This window comes from Podarcis bocagei, assembly GCF_964188305.1.
Source record: "Podarcis bocagei genome assembly, chromosome: 6".
NCBI classification, from domain to species: Eukaryota; Metazoa; Chordata; class Lepidosauria; order Squamata; family Lacertidae; genus Podarcis; species Podarcis bocagei.
The window spans coordinates 68,977,525-68,995,658 of record NC_138130.1 but is presented as its reverse complement, the minus strand read 5'-3'; the positions used below and the strand labels follow the sequence as shown (position 1 = coordinate 68,995,658).

General features: G+C 41.6%; 1 protein-coding gene across 4 annotated transcripts in view; it reads left to right on the top strand.

The window, feature by feature from the left end:
- The window catches only part of EPHA3 (EPH receptor A3), a 208,174-nt gene that overhangs the window by 10,366 nt on the left and 179,674 nt on the right, over nt 1-18,134 (top strand). For all 4 annotated transcript variants that reach the window (XM_081198950.1, XM_081198948.1, XM_081198947.1 and 1 more), the window contains exon 2: nt 13,033-13,097. In XM_081198950.1, the coding sequence (XP_081055076.1) occupies nt 13,033-13,097 (65 nt within the window). The remainder of the gene's footprint in view (nt 1-13,032; nt 13,098-18,134) is intronic.

The window sequence follows — 18,134 nt, the reverse complement described above, 5'->3', positions numbered from 1 at the left end:
GTCATCTGTTGTTACTGGATATTATGAGTCACTTCTGTGTCATTTGATTGTTAGACCATAAGCAGTTACTAAAGTGATTGGATTTTTTTTTAAAAGGGTGTTTGGAACTGATGTCATTGAAACAATTTCTAGAGGAGTATTCACATTTGTCTGTTGTAGCAACACAGAGTCTTGTGGCACCTTAAAAGAAGTAACAGATTTATTATGGGTTAAGCTTTTCTGGACCAGAGTCCACTCCATTGGATGAAGAAAGCTTCCTATGGACATCTGGATGGAAGACTGCCATGTTCAGAAATGGAGCCTTAAGAAGACTTGTCATCCTTCAGCTTCTTAGGCTTCCATTCTCTCCCTACATTGCTTTGGCATTATTAAGTATCCATTCCTGGGATAGGGAACCCCTAGCCCTCCAGATGTTTTTATACTCCTGCTCCTATTAGCCCAGCTAGTATGGCCAATGATCAGAAATGACGGGAGTTTTAATTCAACAACATCCAGAAGGCCATGGGATCCACATCCATGACCTATTCCATCAGTCTGTGGAAGCCCTAAAACAGAGGTTTTCAACCTTTTTGGATCCACGGCTCCCTTGACCAACTTCATTCTTTCCACAGCACCCCAGTGGGGCTCAGGAGCCCAGTTATGTCAACCCTTGCCTACAGAGACGGCAGCCCCTCACTGATTTTTGAATACTTTCCCTTGCGGAGTGTTCTCTCAGCCTCCTCTCCTCTCCCCTCTCCTTGGGAGTCATCCGGGCAGCCACTGCCCCTGGTCTCTGAGCTGCCCCCCCCCAAAGAGAGATGCCTCCTCACACTGCCCCACTGGGGCCTAGAAAGCATCCCCTGGCCAGCTCCAGAGCCACCATTCGCCTGGTGAGCTTGTAGCCAGGGCTGCTGCAACGAACAGCCACACAAGCCTTTGGGAGCCAGAGACACGAGAGGACATCAGAGGAGGGAGGGAAGGAAAGAGGCCAGTGTTTCCCATGGCACCCCGACCATCATATAAGGCACCCCAGGGTGCCATAGCACACTGGTTGGAAACCACTGCTGTAAGCTTTGACAACTTGGCCCCCAAATGGTTGGTTACTTTATAAGTGGTCCACATTGGATATGCTCAGTGTTCAGAACCTGAGATCAATATCTTGCAGAAAGAATGCTTGAATGTGTAACAGTGATCAGAGAACTTCTCGTGGATGTAGTCCCATTCCAAGAATTCTGGGCTTCACTTCTTATATACTGAAAAAGGATTTGCATGGAGGAGGACTCTGCCCTGTGAACTTTAGGATCGGACGCAAATTGCAGTCATGTTTCCGGTGCAGTTGCCTTCCTCAGGATGGTAATGCTGGTATTTAAATACCCCTAGAGAGAAGGGAATCTGAACTGGCAGAAAACAGGAGAGCATCTTGTTCTGCTATTTGAATTGCTAGCCTATACTCAACAGGACAGTGTAGTTCTTCAATGAAGTCAGAGGCAAACAAGTACAAAAGTAAAAAGTTAGAAACTATTAATGTTTATTTCAGGAGCCACTGAGTGTCCCAGACTGCAACCCTATACTTGGTTTCCTAGAAGTAAGTCCCAATGAATTCAGTGGGGCTTACTTCTGAGTAATTATGTAGAATGCCTCTGTTAGCTACTTTTGAAGTCAGGGTAGCTAAAATCATTCATTTGGAAGGTTTGTTGCTTCAGATACACGTCTATGATGTTAACTGGGTATTGAAAGAAGAATCATCAGTTTGTGATGTCTGACTGAATAGCCTTTAAATTTACATATACCGTATATGTATACATGATACACATTTTATAAGTCAGAAAGTTGTTAAATTTTAAGCCACATTGTACCCTACAAGTCTTTTCCAACCTTACACCAGATTGGTAAATAAATAACTTCAAACACTAACTCATGCAAACATTTAAACTGAGTCTTTTCTTACAAGGGGAAAAAATGATGTGTTTATTTTGAAAGTAAGTAGTTAACATTGACATGTTTCTTTTCACAGCAGATAAGCTGTGATTACATCTGAATTTGGAAATCCTGCCATTTTGCTGCTCATGTGTATAAACCATTTGTGGGGACAGTTATTTTATTTTTTTTCTTTAGCTGCTGATGTATCTGATCATGAGAGACACAAGAAGGGAGCACAGGCCCTTTGTGATGTATCTATTACTGGGCTGTACCATTATAGTTGAAATGCTTTTCAGTGCTCCTCTAAATAAAACTCTGCAAGCTATGTACAAAATGTTGTGTGTGTGTGTGTGTGTGTGTGTGTGTGTGTGTGTGTGATTTTGTCCAATTTTTTTTTAAAAAATGCCTAATTTCTACCCAGAGTAGATAGACCCTTTGAAATTAATTTACCATGTACATTGGTTTTGCTGGGTTTACACTCCATATGCCTATCACTGGACACACCTCTTGAGTGTTTTATAAATAATTTAATTCCCCACCTGAAATCATACAGTACATGAGAGGTAACATGAAGTGGGGTTTTAAAAAAAATAATTGCAGTCATCAATGAAAGCCATCTTAATTCAGAAGTTTCATAAGTCATATATTTGGTGATGAAAATTCATGACGGCACTGGTAGAGGATTTGACAAAGCTTTTTTTTTAAAAAAATAAATTAATATTATTCATTTAGCTTTGGCAATTTGGCATGGCTGTTATTGTTATTAAAGCGTATTGATACCAACACAGAACTTTTGAGATTGGATGGTTGGAAATGGCTGTACATCTGGGGAAAATACATTTCCCTAAAGGAAAGCAGTAACATTGGGTTATGGTGTGTAAAGTTGCCTTTAGATACCTCACTTCTGCTACGTAGGCTGGTTGAAAAAATGCACCTATCTCCTTTTCTGAAGTCTCTGGCATGAAATGCATTCCTGCTTGACTTGCTTTGGGGTTGAGGCTGTCATTGGGATTGAACCGTTAGTTGTGGCTAGGCAAATGTTCGCCTCCCCCCTCCGTTAATTAAAGTGTTTGAAAGCAGTGCCGGATTTCTGGATTTCAGGTTTGCCAAGAAATTATCCCGACTTTGATGAAGCAGAGCCATGAAAATATTTTCTCATAAATGGGAGAAGAGGGGGAAAGAGTTGTGGGAGAGCAGGTGAAGTGTTGAAATAAAGGCAACAGGTGTGGTGGGGAAATTTCACTGAAACTCTTCATTCTTTCTGCAGTTAGTGTTCCAGCGGATTCTGCTGTTCCCACAGCTGGTGCCTTATATCTTAGCGAGGAAGGAGATTGCTCCTATCTAGCTGTTTGGAAATAAGATTGTGCGGTTTGGTGGAGAAGGATTCTGTGCTTTGCTGAACTGAGAGCAGCCAGATCCAGCCATGTGGTGTCAAGGTCTAAATACACTCACGTAAATTTTTGCAGCAGGGATTTCTTTTTCCTTCACATCTCAATCTAGGCATTCTATGTTCTGTTACTAGCAAATGTGACTACTTCTCTCTCCTCCCCCCCCCTTTACTTTGCCATGATCACATTTAAAAATAAAATAAAAAATAAGGAGCAGCTCACCCTTGGAGTGCCTGAATTAAGGAACATCTGTTAACGCTATAGAGAATTAGAAGGAAAAGACACTCATGTTTAATGGGACCGGGGTGTTTCTGAGTAAGAGGTGGCTCTTAGGGGAAAGGGACCATATGGCAACACTACTGCGAGGCAATGCAACATTGGTAGTGAAAAAGATGACTTGCTTACATTTCTGACATGCTTATCTCATTTTGTGTGAACCACCGCTGCAGCAGGACTTTCTGCTTTCTTGTTGTGCACTCACATTCTCAATGGTGTCTGTCCAGTTTTGCAAGGCTATATTAGTGTATGGAGATTTCACTATCCAGGTTCTATTCAGCAGTTGCAATGGGTTCATTGAGTTAAAGCTGTTCCTCCTGCACGAGAGGACTAGGGAGGGAGGCCTTGGAACTACATCAGCCTCTAACAGATGCGGGTCAGCTATTTTCATAGGCAATGGCGCACTAATGCACTGCAGTAAGTTTGTTTGAACTGTTCTCCTTGTGGATTTAATGTTAGCCTGCAGGATAGTTCATTAAAAGGAGCAATAGCTGATACAGGAGGTTGCTAGGCATGTGCTTTCTGGATCAGGGAATGAGGCATGACAAGTGAGTTTCAAAGATGCCCAAAAGGAAGACAAGAAGTGCATGGGTTAACCCTTTTGCAAATATGTATAACTTGTTATGTTAATTGACTGTCATCTTTTCCTCTGCTCAATAGGCAGTTAATAATTAATAGATATTAGGGTTCAACCCCTGCCATGCAGGAATCTTTTGCCCAACGTGGGTCTCCAAAGCTGTAACCCTGAGATTAAGAGTCTCGTGTTCTACCACAACTGATATTAACAACAAAAACCAACAACAGGGACAGTAAATAAAAATAATAATTGTCACCAAAGTAACAGATCAGAGTGGCATGTCTGAAGCAAAGTCAGTTTTGCACAACATGTTGACATTGCATGCAGTGAAAGGCATTTCTGTAAAGCAAAATGTCTCAGTTTAATCAGGTCATTGCAATTCCCTGGTGGCAGCTTTGGATTTGAACACAAATTATAGCTGAGTTCATAAGTACTTCTTAACTGTGTTATATAATGAACTTAGACTGTGTTCACACTACATTTACTGTGTACTCGGTGCATCTCCTGTACTGGGTTTTGAATCCATGTTCACATGATGTTATCCAAATTGCATAGGTATCCTGTATTTAAAATTAAATATCATTGTTTGATGTGTTGTTTTTCAAACTAGCTTCACACTGATTGAAAGTCCTGAAACCATTCCTAATTCATCTCCAGCCAAAGTGTGAATACCTTTGTGCAGGGTTAAAGACATCCCTGCCCATTAATGTCTCCTGGCAGAAATGAATCTGACTCTAATGAAGCCATGCTGATGTGAACAACTAGAATGGGGCTGAGAGCTGTGAAATGCACTGAAAAAAAGCAGCAACTTCACTGTGCTCTAATGTGGTAATGTGAACACTCCCTTTTCAGATTACTTGGTTTCTTTTGGGTATGCCTGTGCCCCATCACATTATTTTATGTCCTCTGCAAGAGGCCATTTAAAAGGCTCCTGAATTAAAACTGTTTTCCATTTGCATTCTTACATACCCCAAACAATAAGGAATATGTCACGAGAAATTGGGTCCTCCCTTAAAGAGGGCACATATTGCGGTGAGACCTGGAAAACTGACACCTTGTGTTGTGGGTGGGTATGATTGGCCAGCCACAACACCCGATTGCTAGGTCCCTCGAAGATGGGTACAATCTGGCCATTGAGACTGAGTCCAGATGGTTCGAGCTTCCTCTTTCAGCACATGCATTTGGAACACCTGCCCACCTCTCCCTACTTTTAGGGCTTTGCACTTGACCTTGCTATGCCATCGTGTGTCATCTGTCATTGGGACAGGGGCACGGCAGGAATTTTCCCCACTTGGCTGATTGGCTGTTGCCATTTGGGTTTTGCCTGCCTTGTAGCAAATCGTCACAACTTGTAAGGTTGCAGATAGGCTCTGGTTCAGGTGACAGGGATGGGAGAATGCTCTTGTCATCCTTATGTGAAGGGTATTCCATTAAAGGAATCCAGGGAATCAATGGTTTGGTCAACTCCAGGGGGACATTTGGGTGGTGGAATTAGACCGTTCCCGGCTTTCCGCTTATCCAAGTGTTCACCCTTGGCTGACCTATGCTGGAACCCTTGGTCAGCACTACCTGCATGGCATAGTCGAACCAGAGCCTATGCAACCAGTCAGTCACTTTCTGTAATCAATAAAGTTGTGTCTCAATGCCTGGGTTTCCGTAGGGTTGCTTCCTTATATTCAGAGAGGCTACGTAGCTCTCATTGCAAATTAGTTTCATTCCAGGCTATGAAGCAAGTAAACAGTTTTATTGTGGCATTGTTGTCTGACTTATGCATTTTCAGTAAAATCAAATAGGATTCATCCCTCTCTCCATCCCGCTCATTCAAGGCAAGTAGGCGAGAAGCATCTCAGTGCCATCAAAGTACTTCATGTTCCCAGAATCTGTTCAATATAGTCTGGGGCCCATGACAACAGGCCGTTTCACATTCTGCTGTCAGTGAATTAAGAGCCATCAACATTTTACATGGTGAGGGACATGTCATTTTCTGCACCCTCTGACATTTGAATTACCGGTTCTAATTTCAATAGCAAGGCAGTGGATCTGTGGTCTTCTTAAAATATGGGATGTCCGTATTAATCCAGGATGTTGGGAAGGCAGCCTGAACTGAAATATGCCCTGCAATGTGGTTAGTTGGGAAGGAAACAAAGCTGGGGACATGGAGCAGGATGGCTGAACTCAGCAGAAATCCTTTGGCCATGTGCTGATGGATTATGGTCCATGCTGCGTTGCTCATAATGAATAAATTACATGAAAATCTGTTTTGTTCTGTGCTAAATGGTGGAGCCCAGAGACTGCAGTCTACTGTCGGCTTGCAAAAGGTGGCAGTTCAGTGCTACAGAAAACTAGCTGTACCTGAATGATGAAATGTGTGGTGTGGAACTGTTTGTGAGAATTTCTGTGGCACCATCATTCAGGATAATGGCTTACGTCTATTTTATATATATATATGGCTAGTGCAGCTGGTTCTTGGTGGGTGGCTAGGAATGATGGAGGAGAGACGTGTCTTCAGAATCCAAATCTGTCTCTTTGTGGGTGTATTTTTTCTTTTGTAAAAAACACGCAGTGTCAGTGCAGCTGTGACTAGCAGAATCTCCAGCTCTCTTATATGTATTTTAGTAGTGAGTCACCTTTAATGGACCAATCGCTCAGCTTGGGTTGCATACATTCAGCAACTGCATGAGAGAAACTGGGTGCAAGCTGGGCCATGCGGTCTACAAATGTATATCAGCTTGTGAGTAGTCTCCACATTGTCCCACCCCAAAACCAAAGCTTGGCTGGGTTTCTGCTTCAAAGTGCCTTCTGGGCTTCCCAGATTTGCATGACATGTTTCAATTATGGGTGTCTTCATTTTATTTTATATTTTTTGCCTTGGATTGCAAAACTCACTTTTTCCCTTTTGTTAGCATTTCTTCATAAGTGATTTTGCTTCCAAATTAGCAGCTAGCTGCTTAACAAAAGAAGCCCAACAAGCGTTGCACCTCCCTCTGCATTTTGTAGAAAGTGCTTGAAAATTAAAAGTAATTCATCTTAGTGATCATCTTGTGTGTTTGTTTGTTTTGCTCACTAAAAAGAATTCTAAATAGTGTTGTTGTTGTGTTGCACAGTTTAAAAGATGATCTTTAGAAGGAATTTGCTTAAAACAAGAATGAACTCCATGGTTTTACTTTTACTCATCTAGATTTCTCTCTCCTCCTATTCTGCTCCAGTTAGAGTGTCTTTTTAAAAAGAATCCTGTTTGAAAATGAAATCCTATTTTATTAAAAAGTGAGCTGTTTAAATCTACATCTTGAAATACATTTTAACTGCAGTATGACCATTTATCAAAAAAGTTGAGTTAAAGAGTTTTCTTCATTTAAATCATAAAGGAAGAGAATGGGAGAAAATACTTGTTTTCAGAGATTAAATATTTCAGAATTACACAATAAGGCTGCAATACTTTACCCACTTACTTAGAGTAAACTGTGGCTTCCAAATTGACAAAGATAGGATTGCACTGAAGATCATGTAATTATTTTATTCATGTTGGACTTCTTACTGGACCTAGGGTCTACAAAGTCATACTCACAAAGTCCCACGAAAGACAATCATGTATATCACCAGAATCATCTGTAGAACCTATATATGCTCTGGCAAGGAAGCAGCGAGGGGCAGACACATCAGCTTCAGGGAGGGGGTGATTGTCATTGTGAAATCAACACAAGGAAGGGTTAAACACCCTATTCCTATGCCCTGTTTGTGTGTGTTGTGTTGTGGTTTTTGTTTTGTGCAAAATCCATAAAGCATTTTCACATGTTACCTTGTATTCTCTTGCTTGCTTATTGGACGTGCACCGCGGAAACATTTTAGTGGGTTATTTTTGTTTTTATATGCAATGAATATGCATTTTTGTACACATTACTCGGCTGGAGAACTATAAATTTTGGAAAAGTCTGAACTCCGAAGGATGGCTTTGTTTTGGTTCTCTTGCTGTTTTTCAAAAGTGTGGATTAGATAGGTTCATCTTTAAATACAAACTGAATCAAATTCCTCTCCCATTCCTAAGTCCAATTCCCATCGTCCTTGACCACTGGTTATGCTAGGTGGGGTTGGTGGTAGTCCACATTGACTAGCCCTGGGCTAGCCTCTTTTTACATTCTGATACTGCAGTTCTACAAAGCTATCTGAAGTTTTTCCCAGTTCACTCAAGGTAACACCCGGTGTAGTGGGAAAAGAGGTTTGCTCATGCAAACCTTTTCCTTTTCCCTATAGCCTCTGTGCACCCCGGAATTTACTCTGGAGGGTTGGGGAACAGATGTTGGATGCACCTCAAGGCTATAAGGAGAGGAAAGGAAGTGGAAGTCAGGTATTCAAGTAGAAATCTGTTGTGCCATTGGGTGCGAATCATTGGATGTCAGCCTTAGTAAGTACCACTCAGAAATGGCTGTAGATTTCCAGTCAGCTATCAGTGGCAAAACTCCTTTGCTTACTGGTTAGCAATCCCCAACAGCAGAGCTCTTGTTTATACTGTGTGTTAGACGTAAATGCCATAAATAGCTTAAACAGGTTTTCGGCCATGTGTGCTGTGCTACTATTTCAAGTTCCAAAATGAGACTCATCCTTATAAACATGGAATCAACCTGGACGGAGGCAGCTCATTATGGGTTCTGCTAAATTGTGAAGTTGGCTACTGCAGAGCCCGCAGTAGCCATGCTGGAAGCAGAGCTCTTAGGAAAGAACACGTTAATAATAGGCGATGTTGTTGCTGGTATGGTGCAATGGGCCATAAATAGTCATGGCGTGCTGTGCTGTGGGCAAACCGATTATATTGTAAAATGGGAAGAAAGCCACGTTATTTTCATTCCTGGGATTTGTAAATCATGCGGCCCAATCCCATGCATGTTTTTATTTAGAATTAAGCCCCACTGATTTCCCAGGGACTTGCTCTCATGTAAGTACATGGGGCTGCACTTTTATTCCTTTGTGTAGGGCTCTCCTGTGAACCTCTTGAGTCCTGTGCTTGAACTTTGGCCGTTACATTCTGCTGCATTATCCCTGCATCAATTGAGCCTATCCGTTTTAATTTTTTATCCGTTGTTTTCACCCAACAGATAAGTTAAAAAGCACTAACATGGGTTCTCCGTAGAAATGACTCGTTGGAAGATTCAGCAAAACCTGATTCTAGCAATCCTGCCAGCTTCTTGGAAAGTTTTTAAATCACCGTGTTTTATATTTATGCCAGTAGATATAGCCTGCATTTTGCAAGTGTATGGATGGCTGATGCTGGAGATCTATTTTCAAACTTCTTCAATATTCATGCTTCTCTTGAAGTTTGCACATCTGACATTTTAGCCGTTTGTCTGGTGTGGAAATACCTTAACTGTTTGAGGGTACATTTTGAGCAAGAGATCTAAAACTTTTGCTGTTTCAGATGTTTCTGTTAACTGAGCAATCCTATACCCATTTACCTAGGAATAAGCACCTTTGAACTCAGTGGAACTTCTGAATTGTTATGTATAAAGTTACACTGTCAGTGTTCTACAGGTTTTCAAAGTTCAGTTTTCAGGGATTATTCTAAAAATTGGTGTATGTAATGATCTTTTTTTTTTTTAAGTTGGCTGGACAAATTTTGAAGGGGAATTTGCTCTATCATTATAGCCCAGTATTGTGAAAACTAATGAAAACATTTATTATTATTAGTTATTTATACCACACCTTCTTTCCTGACAGGGATTCAAGGCAGCTTACAGATAAAATAAGAATAGCTTAAAATATGTGGGAGGGGGAGGGACAATAATTTAAAGAACAATTAAACAATAATAGAATCAAAACTATTTTTATATATGTGTACATACATAGCATATCCATTAAAAACATACAGATAATTACTGTAATCCAAATAACCAAATGATAATTATGAATTTTATATAATTATTTCCTTGTTAGAGATGTTGAATTTTTGCTGTCTCCCATCCTGACTTTCTCCATGTAATGAAAACAATCAAAGTTATCAAAATATTTAATTACATGGGTCAATAGCCTTTCTGTAATATGTCATTTGTAATTTCTCCCAACCCAGTATTAATTGCTTATAAAAATGTTTGTTTAGCCAACAAATACTTAAGCTACATCATTTTCTAGTTAATCCATTGTTGTCGTTAAACTTTGTGAGAAGGCGAATAGCCTTTTCCTCGGATCCCTAATGCGATGGATCATGTTGTGACACTGTGTCCATTTATATCCATCATTTGCTCTTACGTGCCTTTGAAGACTCCACTGAGGTTGGGGCAGGGGAAAGGTAATCTAATTGTACTGCTGAGATGCTTGTGTGTTAAGTTTTATGGAAGGTGATAGGAATGGAATGCTCAGATTCCTTGACACAAACGCAAGGCGTAGCTCATGGGAATGTTTTTATGGAGCAAAACCTTTCGATTCTGAAATGTTACTGGGGGAGATTAATTAACTGACTTGCTATTTAATGAATGGGTGAGAGAGAGAGAGAGAGAGAGAGAGAGAGAGAGAGAGAGAGAGAGAATTTGGTCCTTTTGCTCAAGTCATCTTTTTAGTAAATTTTTCCCCCCAGTAGTGAAAAACCATTTCCACCTCCTAAGAATATCAAAGCTAACTATAGAATAATTTAAATACACAGACCCTCTTTAAAAAGGCACTCGACTCCGATCAGGTCAACGCAGCTTCCTCCTTAACATAGCAGGTATAAGTGGGCAGTAAAAGTTCTTTTCCTTTCGTTTTGAGAAAACAAACACTTGACATTTTATTTATTTATTTAAAGGGTTTCTAACCCTTGAAACCTACCTTGAGAGTCTTTGAAAGCGTTCCCCCCCCTTACATCAGAAGGTCTCAACTGAAAACTGACCATCGTACAAATCAGAATATATTTAACATTTTCACCTTCTTTTAGTTTAGGGCTTTAGCATCTTCCAGTTATGTTGCATTTATTCGTTGTGTTTTTAAAAACTGAAAGAAAGATAAAGAAATAAAATATTAATTTTTAAAACTATGTAGCATTAAAGGAAATCCCATTTTTAATTTGACATTCATTATCTGGTAGCTTAGGATAGAACTCTTTTTTTAACTAACAATTCAACTGCTGTAGAAGGAGATATGTCTTTCAGATTATACTCGCTGTGCCAAAAGAAAAATATATATATCCAGGAAAGCCCCAAATCTTGGCACCAAGTCTTGAATATTAGATGAGAATCTTAAAGCCTTGAGTTACAAGATGCAGTATTCTTATTTATATATTAAGAATTCTTTTTTATTTGTGCCAATCTGGAAACTATCATAATAATCTGCCCCCTGCTACTGTAATATTGATGCAGTTAACGGTACTTTCTGTTGAAAAATGAACAGGCACTTTATGGAATCATGTGATCGTTCAGCAGCAATCAGATCAATATGTTTATTGTGAGAAAGAGCAGACACATTGCGGGGGGCACTGTCAAAAGGTAGATTTTACTGGATCTGTTTTCAACATCAATTTCAGAGTTTCAAAATGTACTTAATTGAATTTGCAATTTACATTTCAAACATGCATCAAAATGCCAGATCTGGTCTTTGCTGCCGGTAGATTAGAAGCCTGTTTAAAAAGCTCGAGGTTATCTGGGAAGAGAAAAGTCATGTTTAAAAATGATGCTTGAAGTTTTAGTTTTAAAACAATTCATATATCGCCTAGCAGTTCAAGGAAAGTGTAATGAATTGGCTAGAAAAGGCAAAGCCCAGAATCAGATCTAATTACTATACAAATCACTTTACATTTGCAAAATGTAAGCTTCCTTTTAAACTACAATCTGAATATTGTTGCACCTTTCACTTCTGTATTTTTAATTTTGTGCTCACTGAGTCAAGTTTCAGACATTTTACATGGAGAGAGAAAAAAGAAATCTAGAGGGTATAAAGGTGTTATTTTAGACTCCTGCTGTCATTAATGTGGAGATGGTTTCATTGCTTTGTTTTGTTTATGGCATTAACTTTTGCTTTGAAAGCTCTGCTTTTTCTGTATCTCTGAAAGTTTCAACCCAAACAAACCAGTTCCTTTGTGAGAGGGAGCTACTTGAGGACCAGGAGTGGAGGAACGTATTTCGCTTCAAGATATGCTTTGCTTCCAGCTCCCATAAGCGTTTGCTGCATAGACAAATGATTGGAATGATGGAAGTTATAGTCCAGCGACATCTGGAGCATTACAGATTCCCCAGTTCTGTTCCAGAAGGACCAGTTTGCTTGAAGAATTGCCTTATGCCATCCAGTGTTATTTTTCTAGAAAAAGAGGTGCTGGAACTCACCATGAACGCCTCCCTTGTTCTCTTATAATGGCCATGGCGCCCACCTGAGAGCTGCCAGAACTGAGTTCAGGAGAGTTCTGACTGAAAAAAAGCCTGCATATGTCCACTCAATAACCTCACTCTGTAGAACAGACACTTTTACAATTGCCTCATATTGTAAGGTTACTAGATTTTTTTCACTGAATTCAGGGACACTTTTCAACTTGGATTTTGTATGGGCACTGATTTGTAAATCTGGGGACTGTCCCCAGGAAACAGGGATGTCTGGTAACCTTATCATATTGTTCGTTCTGCGCTTTCAAGGAATTGATCCTTCAATGTCGCAGCACCTAGACTTTGGAACTCCTTTCCAACAGATGGCAGGCAGGCACCTTCACCGTTCTGATTCTGGTACCAGCTAAAATTTGACATGAATGTTAATATATGCTTTTATTTTATAAATTCTGCTGGTTTTATTTTGGGGGGGGAGGCTAACTTGTAACATTTTATTTTATTGGCCATTTTAATGTGTATTTTACGACAACCTTTCAGAGGTCTGAATGATTAATTCTGATTTTTTTAAAATCGAGCAGAGGTAAACAAACTCATTCTTCCTCATTTTGTCACCTTTTTACAGTTAATCTGCTGGATTCGAAAGCAATTCAAGGAGAGCTGGGCTGGATCTCGTATCCATCACATGGGGTGAGTTGATGAGTGCAATGGAGCTGCTTAACCATTTTATTTGTCATCAGAGAACACCAGACCAGAGAGAAGACTCACAAATTGTAGTTTGTGCTATTTTTGCTTCTGTTTCAAAATGCAATCCACTTCTTAAGACAGAGGTGGGGAGCCTGTTCAGGTCCAGGGTTACATTTCCTCATGGGGGACCTTCTGGGGGGAAAATGGGTGGCTCGATGGATGTGACTGTTACCTTTGTACACAAGGCCACATTCCAGCCAGACAAAACTCAGAGGTTTTTACTCACACATCTTTCAATCCAGGCAAGTAAGAGACCTCACAGTTCAAGGACACAATCTAGTCAGGCAAAAGCCCATGATTAGCAGAGACTATGAAGAGTCTGACTTGGGGTCTGGTTATAGTCTAGGGCAGGGGTAGTCAGCCTTTTTATACCTACCGCCCACTAATGCATCTTTCTTGATGGTAACATTTCCTTACCGCCCACCAGTGCTCGATGGAAGGAGGATTCAGCTTGTGCCGTAGAACCCCCCACTGCCCACCTAGAATCCTGAAATGCCCACTAGTGGGCGGTAGGGACCAGGTTCACAACCCCTAGTCTAGGGAGAGCCTGGAAAGCCAGATTGCAAGATCTGGATAGACAAATTTGGCATCTGGGCTTGAGATTCCTCAGCCTGCCTTAAAGCCTGAACATTTAGGTATATATACATGTGTGTATACACACACACACACACACACACACACAGAGAGAGAGAGACTGTGCATTTAAAATATGCACAATGCACCTTTCTGCACTATCAACACTTTACATAAATGGTTATTGTAGCTTTTGTTTTGCAATTATCTACAGGATATGTATTTAAAAACCAACCAACCACTGTATACTTCCACATTTGATACCGAAATTACTGTGTGGGAGTTTATAGGGTTTTCATGGGGCGGGAGACATTGGAGGCAGGCTATAATCCATGAGTTGGAAAAGTGGAGATCACAGGACCCATCATGGACCATGGTCTTCCTCTGAGGTTCACATGTTTAAAGTATGTGGGAAGCTATTCTATACGCCTGGATAGCTCAGTTGGTTAGAACATGGTTAGAGCATGCCGTAGCTGCATATTCAATCCCAGTATGGGACAGCTGCATATTCCTGCATTGCAGGGGGTTCATAGAATCATAGAATCATAGAGTTGGAAGAGACCACAAGGGCCATCGAGTCCAACCCCCTGCCAAGCAGGAAACACCATCAGAGCACTCCTGGCATATGGTTGTCAAGCCTCTGCTTAAAGACCTCCAAAGTTGGAGACTCCACCACACTCCTTGGCAGCAAATTCCACTGTCGAACAGCTCTTACTGTCAGGAAGTTCTTCCTAATGTTTAGGTGGAATCTTTTTTCTTGTAGTTTGGATCCATTGCTCCGTGTCTGCTTCTCTGGAGCAGCAGAAAACAACCTTTCTCCCTCCTCTATGTGACATCCTTTTATATATTTGAACATGGCTATCATATCACCCCTTAACCTCCTCTTCTCCAGGCTAAACATGCCCAGCTCCCTTAGCCGTTCCTCATAAGGCATCGTTTCCAGGCCTTTGACCATTTTGGTTGCCCTCCTCTGGACACGTTCCAGTTTGTCAGTGTCCTTCTTGAATTGTGGTGCCCAGAACTGGACACAGTACTCTAGGTGAGGTCTGACCAGAGCAGAATACAGTGGCACTATTACTTCCCTTGATCTAGATGCTATACTCCTATTGATGCAGCCCAGAATTGCATTGGCTTTTTTAGCTGCCGCGTCACACTGTTGGCTCATGTCAAGTTTATGGTCAACCAAGACTCCTAGATCCTTTTCACATGTACTGCTCTCAAGCCAGGTGTCACCCATCTTGTATTTGTGCCTCTCATTTTTTTTGCCCAAGTGCAATACTTTACATTTCTCCCTGTTAAAATTCATCTTGTTTGTTTTTGCCCAGTTCTCTAATCTGTCAAGGTCGTTTTGAAGTGTGATCCTGTCCTCTGGGGTGTTAGCCACCCCTCCCAGTTTGGTGTCATCTGCAAATTTGATCAGGATGCCCTTGAGTCCATCATCCAAGCCGTTGATAAAGATGTTGAATAAGACCGGGCCCAAGACAGAACCCTGTGGCACCCCACTAGTGATTCTTAGGGTCTTGTCCAACTTTACAATTCTTTCATTCTTCGATGCTATTTGTACTGTTGCTCTATGAACGTACCGTTCTTCCACCTGATGAGGGTCACTGAATGGGCAAGTGACCTTCCTTGTCTCTGTCCATAGAAAGGCTGTATGGGATTTAGCTCAGTGGTAGAGCTATGCGTACAGGGGGTCTCTGATTCAATGCCTGATGTCTCCAGGTAGGGCTGGGAGACAACCCTGTCGTACAACCTGTAGAGTGGCTGCCAGTCAGTGTAAGCAGTGCTGAGCTATATAGGACTATGGGCTGATTAGGTAGAAGGCAGATTCCTGTGTGCATTCATTTATTTAATCTGATACATTTGTATGCTGCTGAATCATTAGCATTTCTAAGCGGTGTACGTAAAAACAGACCATGCAGAAAATGAAACGATAAAGCGATGAGCCATAAAACTGAATGCTGCCTTAAAGTGTTTGCTGGAACAAGAGCACCTTAGTCAAGTGCCTGAAGTTCAGCAAAGAGGGTGTGTGTCTAATCTTAGCTGGGATGGGATTCCATAGGCTTGGGCCAGCTACAGGGAATGCATGGCTTTGAGCTGTAGGTTGGCATGCATGCAGAACGCCTTCCCACTCGCTTAGAATTGCTGATAAAATTGATGGCAGGGCAACATGGGGGCCTACAACTTCCTCTGTGTCTTGCCTGAGTCCCCTTTCTCCAACTGCACACCTCGAAGCAGCAAGAATAGCTTTAAACGCCAATCAAATTGCTGTAGTCTGGAAGCTGTACTATGATGCCCTTACCTGTAAGAAATAGCCACAGATCTATGCCCAGAAATTGCCTTGTGAATTGTTCCTGCTAACCATAATCCCATGTAGTAGGGTAGGAGAGCTGGGGGGTTGGAATCACATCTGGCAACCAATGTTCCCCTTTGGTTTCATGGGTAGGCGAATCTAAAAAGCCCGGGACAAAATTTTTCACGGCCCTCAAGCGGCTATGGTGGCTCATTTACCAGAAGGAATGTATTTAGCGTGAACATTGGAAGTAACGAAATCTCTCTGACCAAATCCTGACCAAACTAAGCCTCCTAGAGCAAAACATACACCAGGAGGCTTAGTTTGGTCAGAATTGAGCCTACACTTCCAGAGTTAACACTAAATACATTCCTTCTGGTAAATGAGCCACCATAGCCACTAGAGGGCTGTGAAAAATTGTGCCATGGACTTTTTAGACCGGGGTCAGCAAACTTTTTCAGCAGGGGACCGGTCCACCGTCCCTCAGACCTTGTGGGGGGGGGGCGGACTATATTTTTTTGGGGGAAAATAAATGAATTCCTATGCCCCACAAATAACCCAGAGATGCATTTTAAATAAAAGCACACATTCTACTCATGTAAAACACCAGGCAGGCCCCACAAATAACCCAGAGGTGCATTTTAAATAAAAGGGCACATTCTACTCATTTTAAAACATGCTGATTCCTGGACCGTCCGCGAGCCGGATTAAGAAGGCGATTGGGCCGGATCCAGCCCCTGGGCCTTACTTTGCCTACCCATGTTTTAGACTCCTCTACCCATGTACTATCTGAAACAAAAGGGGCACATTTGTTTGCAATGGTGAAATATATTGGCATTATTTTCAGTTCTCCTACCCCACTAATGGTCTGTCAGTTGTGCTGCAGGGGGCAACAGCCAAAAAACTGAGAAGATAGGAGAGCTGGGAAATAAACTTGACCACCAAAGGTTCCAGGTTCAATTTCTGGTATCTCCAGTTAAAAGGACCAGGGAGCAAGTGACTAGAAAGACCTCTGCTTGAGGCACTGGAAAGCTCTTTGTGGAGGATAAGCCCGTCAATGAGTGCTTGCCATGAAGGCTATATATTGCCTCCATGTTCAGAAATGACATGGATCTGAAAACCAGTTGCTGTGGAGCACAGGGGTATCCTACTTATGGGCTTCTCAAAGCGATCTGGGTGGCACCCCGTGAAACAGGATGCTGACTTCATATTCTGATTTAGCAGGACTTTTATTATGTCCCCCCTTTTCTAGGGCCATCCGGTACTGATTCGAATCATAGCACAGGCTACACGTGACATTTGTCTATTTTTGCTGCTGCTGATTTTTTACTTTGTGCAATAGCTGCACAAACGCAGCAGTTCAGCTCCAGTGAAAATTAATAGGTAATAGATTCGGAACATACCAAAGGCAGTTCCCCTCTTTGCAACTCATGATGAATGTAAGGAATGAGCTTGTGACCACAAGTTATGGTGAAGGCCACTGGCTTAGAGATGAGCTTAGAAGAGGATATACAGATTCAGGGACAAGGCATCTGTCAGTGGAACGTCCCTGTTGAAAAGTAGCGTATCCGATGTCGGGGACAGATGATGTGGGGACGGGCAGTTGTTTATAAGCATCCTAGAGACATTTGTCTGGCTGCTTGATGGTCTGCTGCAAAGAGGGAAGTTCTTAACGCTAACTAGATTGTAGAACATGCTATTTCCAGAAGGTTAGTTGTCTCTGGTGTGATTAAGCTTTACAGTGTTCCTATGTGGTAATTGGCAGCAAGCATCTCTCTTCGGGGAACTGAAAGCTGATTGAAACATTCAGCAGGGTTTGTAATGCAATCCCCCACAAGACTGTGCCACTTCAGAGTGCACTTGGGGGAGATCACTTCTTTTAAAGTACCACAGAGCAAAATTTCCCTGCATGTGCTTTTCTAGTATGTCAAGTAAATTATCTAGGTATTCCTTGGCATGAGGATCCATTCAAGCAAGTGATCCTGTGCAGGTTTTCTGAGGAACAACAATAGTCCGATAACACTTTTCACCCCTGATCATTGTAATTTAGGCAGCAATCCTAAACACTGGAAGCTGGCATAAATTATGCTAGTTTAAATGAAGCCTGCATAAAG